At 45.6% G+C, this 8,247-nt stretch overlaps 1 protein-coding gene across 3 annotated transcripts in view; it reads right to left on the minus strand.

Moving 5' to 3' along the window:
* Nucleotides 1-4,142, minus strand: part of LOC140486092 (A.superbus venom factor 1-like) — a 77,406-nt gene extending 73,264 nt beyond the window's left edge. For all 3 annotated transcript variants that reach the window (XM_072584746.1, XM_072584745.1, XM_072584744.1), the window contains exon 1: nt 4,037-4,142. In XM_072584746.1, coding sequence (XP_072440847.1) covers nt 4,037-4,101 — 65 coding nt within the window. In that variant the 5' untranslated portion in view covers nt 4,102-4,142. The remainder of the gene's footprint in view (nt 1-4,036) is intronic.
* Nucleotides 4,143-8,247: the final 4,105 nt, after the last annotated feature.

The raw sequence follows: 8,247 nt of genomic DNA on the forward strand, positions 1-8,247 counted from the left end.
TGAGCTTCTGGAGCAGGGAATTCCAAAGATTCACCACCCTCTGACTGAAGGAATTCGTCCTCATTTCTGTCCTAAGGGACATTGAAGAAAAAGTTGGGGCTTGTTCAATAATCAAGTTGGCTTGATCAATTTGTCACCCATTCTTTCAGTCTGTGCAGTCTAGAAACATTTGCAAGTTCTTGTATTGGAACATAGGACAGAACATGTGAATTAGGAGCAGGAGTCAGTTATTAGATTAGATTACTTACAGTGTGAAAACAGGCCCTTCGGCCCAACAAGTCCACACCAACCCACCGAAGCGCAACCCACCCATACCCCTACATCTACCCCTTACCTAACACTACGGGCAATTTAGCATGGCCAGTTCACCTGACCTGCACATCTTTGGACTGTGGGAGGAAACCGGAGCACCCGGAGGGAACCCACGCAGACACGGGGAGAATGTGCAAACTCCATACAGTCAGTCGCCTGAGGCAGGAATTGAACCCAGGTCTCTGGTGCTGTGAGGCAGCAGTGCTAACCACTGTGCCACCATGCCACCTGTAAATTTGCCCCAATCTCCCAGCTTTGCTGCCACACATTGCCCCTCAGTGAGCTAGCCAAGGGGAAACCCTCAGCGACACGACAATTAGAGATCTTTGGAAAGAACGGATATGATAGGAGCCAAGATTCTGCTGTTCAGGGCTCCCGACAGCTACAATACATTTCTGAAAGATGACAGAGTGGAAACAGGAGAGGGAGAAACAGACCCTGCCCCCACCCCCCCCCCGGCCCCCCCCCCCCGGCCCCCACCCCCCCCCCCCCCCCCCGCCCCCGGCCATGCCCTCGATGGAGTTCTGTTCGACCTGTTCAGGCATATTATAACATGCAGTGTGGGACATGCAGGATTCAAACCCAAGCCCTTCTGGCCCAGAGTTAGGGACATTGCCACTGGAGCAAAAGAGCATCTGAGTCTGGTTGTGTCCCAAGAAAACACCCAAACAATTCTCACTCGATCTTGTGTATTAAGAGGCCTGTCAGAACAAAGAGTGAGGGAGAGGGAAGGTTTGACAAAGTAGGTACCCAACAGTCACTTTTGCACTGTTACAGCACAGTTGGGTGGCACGGGTAGCTCAATGGTCAGCACTGCTGCCTCACGGCACCAGGGACCCGGGTTCAATTCCAGCCTCGGGCCACTGTCTGTCCGGAGTTTACACGTTCTCCCAGTGTCTGCGTGGGTTTTCTCCTGTTGCCTCCCACAGTCCAAAAATATGCAGGTCAGGTAAATTGGCCATGTTAAATTTCCCATAGTGAACAGGGATGTGTAGGTTAGGCCAGGGGGATATGTTGGGGAATGGGTCTGGGTGGGTTACTCTTCAGAGGGTTGGAGTGGACTTGTTGGGCCGAATGGCCTGTTTCTACCCTGTAGAGATTCTATTCTTTGATACCTTAATTCTTTGTGCACGTGATTTTCTAATTGTTTTCTTCAATAAAGCAGTTGCATTAATTTGTGAAACTATTGTCCTGGGCCTGCCTTTATGGTTTATAAAACCCTAGCTGGAGGACAATAAGCAAACAAGCAAGAGTTAACTCCTCTCAGCCTCTTTCATATTTGCCCACAAGGTCATGTTGGGTTGAAGGTTCACGTAGAGAGATCTGAAGGAATGGGAGGAAAATTATTGCGGGAAAAGACCAATTTTTTTTCACTCACTGCTTTGATGTGTTTTTTTAAAATGATTTGAAGTGTTTGGCCACGTATGGGCATTGTGTGTACACTTGTTTTTTTTATTAACAAATGTTTACATATGAAAGCAAGCCCTGAACGTGTGTCTCCATATCACCTGCATCGGGAGGAATTGAGACTGAGCTCTTGGCATTGTAAGGCAGCAGTGCCAACCACTGAGCTACTGCGCCCGGTAAAAATGGCAGCTTCCTTCCCTTAAGGACCTGAGTGAACCAAATGGGTTTTCCCTGCCAATTGACAATGGATTCATGGATTAGACTGTTCATTCAAGATTTTGATTGAATTCGAGGGTGGCTCAGTGGCTTGCACTGCTACCTCAGAGCACCGGGAACCCAGGTTTGATTCTAGCTTCAGCAAATGTCTGTGTGGAGTTTACATGTTCTCCCTATAACTGTGTGGCTTTCCTCCCACAGCCCAAAGACGTGCAGGTTAGGTGGATAGGCCGTGTTATAGTGTCCAGGGATTTGCAGGCTAGGTCGTTGGGTCATGAGAAATGCAGGATTACAGGATTAGGGATATTCCCTTCAGAGGTTTGGTGTGGGCTGAGTGGCCTGTCTCCACACTGCAGGGATTCTTTGAGTACTGAAGTGGGTTGGGAGGTGCATAAAGGAAAAATTGTTTTTTTTTTCATTGAATCCTTTGCCCAGCATTGAGTTTCTCATTTCTCTCAAATCTCTTTGAAAGAGTGTAACACTTTAAGAACAGTTTGGTTTCTGAACCAAGGGTCTTAAAATCAAAAAGAAAATTCCAGAAAATCGGAATGTAGGCCTCAAGAAAGTCTTAGTGACCGAGCTCAAGGAGGAAAAAGCAGGACCCCATGATGTCACGAGCAGCGAGGTCTGCAGATGATATTTCAATGCCCCTCCCAAAAGTGGGAGGGAGGGGGGGTTATGTGCGCTGAGTCAGCACTCCAAATTGTTTTGATAGCCCTTCCAGGCTGCAATTCCACATTGTCATGGGGATGTCCCTCTGCAGTTTTGAACCTATGGCCCTTTCCAGTTTTAGTTTCTGGGTTTAATGGTGCACCATTTGAGGCCTAATCCTTGGGGAATTCAGTGGCAAGACGGTTTTTAATTCTCTCATAGGCAGAGGCAAGGACTTGAGGCTTTGGTTCTTTTCGAAGATACCCACATATCCTCCTTCTATCGCCACCATCTACCGCCACCCCCAACCCCTTGCCCCAGTCTGGGGCACTTGGCAGCTCCTTCCCACCCCTAACTAGATTTGAAAGCCCACCCACCATCCTCAATTGGTCAGCAAGCCTGGCCTCCAATTGGTCAAGTGGGGAGCCAATCAGGTTACTGTCCCCAACATGGTTCATGTCCAGGACCCCTGCTTGACCCAACATCAGGAATGGGAAATTCTGCTCATCCTCTTATAAATCCATCCTTCAGGGTAGCAGAGTTTAAATAAAATCTGGTCAAGATTCTCTGAGGAACCTACCCACTGGCAAAATAGTTGCTGTCTGTTCCCTTCATACCTCATTGTGTGCAGTGTTGAACTGAGAAAGGGAGAGAGAGAATTAGGCTGCTACCAAAGCTGGCAAGGATGAGGAGAGATTGGGTTGATTTGGCCCGTGTTCTCTAATGTTTGGAAAGGATGAGAGGGAATCTGATTGAACTGTGTGAAACTCTAACAGGGCTGGACAGACACAATAAAATGAGAATGTTTCCCCTGGTTAGGGAGTCTCCAATCAGCGGCCACGGTCTCACGTTGCAGGTTAGACCACTTAGGACTGAGATGTGGAAACACTTCTTCACTCAGAGGGGAGTGAACCTGTGGAATTCTCTCCCACAGGAGGCTGTGGGGGCCAAGCCACTGATTGCATTCAAGACAGAAACAGATTTTTCTAAGCTGAAGGCACGGTGAGGAATAGGAAGGCAGCAGGTAGATATCATTGAGGTAGAGAATTGTCCATGAATGGTACACAACAGGTTAATGGGCTGGAGGCCTATCCTCATCCTACTTTCTAAGGTTGCTATGTTTAACTATGGGTTGCTGAAGCATTGCTACAGTGGGAGCAATAAATGTCTCTTGGAAGAATATTTTGGGGTAATTGCTTCTGAGTCCCATCCCCTTCTGACCCTTGATGGATGTGGATCTGTGCATTTGGGTGAATGACATAAACTCTGGAGTGGATTCATAGGTTGACATGGGCCCCAAGCAGCAACTGATTTGCCTCCTGAGGGGCAGGGAGGTGCCAAGTAACTCCCCTACATGCATCTGCAAGGGAACCACCCAGGACAGTGACCCAGCGCTCCAGGAGGAGCCCAGCATTGGGTAGCAAAGTGTGAAAATAAAAGCATTACTTACGAAGGTGCCTGTTCACTAACTGACATGCACCAGGAGGCACAAAGCAGGAACACCAACAGCTCCATCGCACAAAACGAGTCAAAACAACAGCAAGCCAAAACTGCCTGGGTCCAGCAACTGACCAGACCTTGCAAACTTTTCAGGTCAATATTGACCCCAGGTTACTCATTTACCAATCAATGTTGAAACCTTCCCACAGCATTTTCAACTCCTCCACTCTCCGAAGGCCTCTGGCACAATCTGATCTCAATCGGAGAGTCTGCAACATATGAGGATTCGGGTCACATTCCACTAGACAGTGTTTTCTGGGGTAGCCATTTCTCCGGCTCTGGACCGTGTGACAGCAGTCGTGTGTTGGGTCAATCCACTACCCGAATGAGGGCTGTTTCCGATGGATACTGGCTTTCAGTATTTAACGCACACAATAGACAGCACTGAGACTGAATTTCAGACAGCTCATAAAAGACCCAACCATTCCATGACCCAGCTCATACATAACCTTCTCCCCAAAACATACCTTCTTCATTAGATTTACAAAATTGAATGACCTAATCATTCAGAGTTGGCTTCGCATACAGTATAATCCATTTCTTCCAATTCTACATACAACTCGGTGCATTTACAAATACGGTTAATATTTCCAAGATATTGACATGTTGAACATACGCAACACCCCCTCAGTGTACTCTGGCTAAATCCACATTTCAGCACAGTAGCAGTTGCCCCGAACATTACTACATGCCTCCATGCATAGTCTCTGCCTTTGGAATATGCAATGCTAACTTGGAGAAAAGTCCTCTTGCTGCAAGACCAACCATTTTCAGATGGTCCTCCAGGTGGTTTACTCAGTGTACATCCCTGGGAGCAGCTCATAAAATCACAGAGAGCTGCATCCGTGACTGAACTATCTCAGAGTAAACCACGATTCTGTCAACGCTGCAAATTTCTCAAGAAAAGGTTCACAGCTTCAGCGAGAAGTGTCCCATTTCATTCAATTTGGGAAAACCGAACATCAGAAATTCTCCACCAGGTGGCAGAATTGAGAGCTGACTGCTTCACGTTCAACTATTCTAGGGGGTGGATTGGTGTTGGGGAGACATTGTGGTGCTGTCGAGTGGGACCAGCTGAGATGCTTTCAAGGTGCTGTATAGATGTGAGATGTTGCTCTTCCCGTCAGTAATTAGGCCCAAATCCTTGAGGATTCGGGCTGCTGCCTGGAAACAATCTGTCTTAGAAATACAGGACACAACCTGAACAGAATATCGATGTAAATGTCACACCTATATATGGGGACTGGCCAACAGAATTATGTAAATTAGATCAAGCAAACAAATATTTGGTTGGTAAAAATTTATGCGAGGCTGGAATTTGAATTGAATGGTTTTACTGTCCTGACAAGTAAATAGACTAATTTTCTTGGACCGAGTAACATTAATCCCTGGGATACTGACATACCACCCCAGGAGATGTCACGTGCACCAATCACTAAAATACTGATTTACAACTTATAAGTTATTAATTAATCTTTCAGTACAAAAGTTACAATTCACAGCTACAGCTACAGGAAAGTTTTTCTCAGGTTTGAACTGTTTTTTGTCACTGCAGAGAACAGGCAGTTTCTGCTGAGGAGAACCACAGCCCACACCACTGTGTCTTTCTCTCTCCCTGTGTCTGTAACTTGTTTCCAGTTGTAACCTGCTCAGTTCATGAGAACAAATCTGCTTGAGGTCTTTGCAATGCCTCTGCCCTTGAGCATCTATACATTTCAGAAATCCAGTAGCCGCAAGGAATTGAGCTCACAATCAGTATCAAATTCTTTGCTGTGAAATTATGCAGTCATCCTGGTAAATTCCTACCTTTTCATTAAACAGTTCTATCTCCTTGGCGTTCACAGCTTTAAAGACATTAAAAAAATGTTCCTATTATTCGCAAACGTCCACTCCCGCCATCACCGATGCTCAGTAGCAGCAATGTATTCTATCTGTAAGGTACACTGCAGAAAATCACCAAACCCAAGACCAATTCCAGAAGGGCAGGGCATCAGATACAGAGATTTCTACCAACTGCAAGTTCTCCTCCAATCCGTCCTGAATTGGGACTAAAAAAAATCCAAAGAATTATGGATGCTGGAAATCAGAAACAAGGAACAGAAAAATTCAGGAGGTCTGTGGGGGTTCTGAAGGAGAATCACACAGGACTCGAAACATTAACTCTAAATCTCTGTCTCTCCACAGACGCTGTCAGACTCGCTGAGTTTCTCCAGGATTCTCTGTGTGGGTTCTTTTATCACTTATTCCCTTTTCCAAATTCAGATTTATTAGTACAGTCATATACCGATTAATACTCTCCCTCTTCCCTTGAGCTCTGATGTTGAACAATTGTCCATGAGGAAAATGAACATTGGAGTCACCGTGCACTTTCAAACACCGAAAAATTGCTGCAGAAGCTTAGCAGGCCGAGCAGCGCTCTGTGCAGAGAAAGCAGCATCAAGATTTTGGGCCCAGTGCTCTTTCGTCAGTGATCAAGGAGTTTGAGTTCAGTCACTCTGCTGTAAATGAGTGAAACATTGAGCTGGATCAAGCATTAAAACCTCTGGAAAAGTTGTTACATTTCACATCCCGTCAATATTTTACTCAGGGATTAACAATATTTCTGCATTTGGAGTCAAAAGAGTGTGAGCCAGGAAGGTAGATTTGGTTATTACTTACCTCATGAATCAGTGGGGCGTAGGCTGAACAGGACTGGAAGCAGACACGGGGACTGCTGGGTAAGTGAACTAATATACTCAAGCAGTGGGTAAACCTGAAACTCTATTCATGTAGCATCTCCAACCTGTCCTCCTCCTTGTTCCAAAAAAAAGACTCTGTGTGGAGGGTTGCTAAGAGGGTTGTTTTCTTTTTAATCGGTCTTGGCAATTTCAAACAGAGGGGGACGGAGGCTGGGGCAGTTGTATGCTCCTCTTGCGGGGTGTGGGAGGTAAGGAGCACCATTAGTGTCCCTGCTGACTTCAGCTGGGAGAAGTGCACCCAACTCCAGCTCCTCACAGACCACGTTAGGGAACTGGAGCTGGAGCTGGATGAACTTCAGATTATTCGGGAGGCCGAGAGGGTGATAGAGAGGAGTTATAGGAAGGCAGCCACACCTAGGTTACAGGATAAAGATAGTTGGGTAATTGTCAGAAGAGGGAAGCATATAATCTAAATGTTTTGAGAAGTTACAGAGCTCTGAGATCAGAGGATCTAGATGTGCTAGTGCGTGAAGGATCATATGCAGGTCCAGGAAGTAATCAGGAAAAGCTCATATATTGAATTTGATCTTTCTCTGCACCTTCTCTTTAGCTCTAGTCTTTGTCCGCACCTTCTCTACATCCTCTTCTATTACCTTGAAAAACTTATGTAACATATGATTTGTCTGACGAACACACAATGCAACACATTTCACTGCATTTCAGTATGTGTGACAATAATAAATCAAATCAAATCAAGTGAAAAACATTATGGTTTACTGTGAGAGGAATTGGAAACAAGAGTGGGGAGATTATGCTTCAGTTCAACAATCATCTGGAGTACAGTGAACAGTATTGGTCACCGCATGTACAGGAAGATGTTAATATGTTGGAGGCCGTTCAGAGACGGTTTTACTAGACCTGGAATGAACAGACTACCATCTGAGGAAAGGCTAGACAAACTAAGCCTTTATCCTGTGGGATTTAGGAGGATCAGAAATAACTTAATTGAAGCAAATAAGACTTGAACTGCATTGAGTTGAATTTATTGTCACATGTACCGAGACACAGTGAAAAACTTTTCTTGTGAGCAATACAGGCAGATCACAGAGTTAAGTAGCATAGATAATAGATAATAGGTAAACAGTGGCAAAAACAAAAACACAGGTACAGGCAAATGTTAAGAGTTTGTGTGTCCATTCAGTTTTCTAACAACCGTAGAATAGAACTTGATTCCAAACCGGCTGGTGTGTGTTCAGGCTGCTGTACCTTCTCCCCGATCCTGAAGGGGCTTGACCAGGTTGATGTTGAAAGGATAATTTGCTTTGTTGGAGAATCTAGAAGTAGGGGGGTCAATGTTTATAATTAAGGCAGCACCCATTTCAAAAGGAGATGAGGAAATATGTTTCCTCCCTGGGCTGTGAATCTTTGGAGTTCCCTTCCTCAAAACACAGTGGATTCAGAATCCCCATCAATGAGAATGACA

Source organism: Chiloscyllium punctatum, chromosome 15 (assembly GCF_047496795.1).
Source record: "Chiloscyllium punctatum isolate Juve2018m chromosome 15, sChiPun1.3, whole genome shotgun sequence".
NCBI classification, from domain to species: Eukaryota; Metazoa; Chordata; class Chondrichthyes; order Orectolobiformes; family Hemiscylliidae; genus Chiloscyllium; species Chiloscyllium punctatum.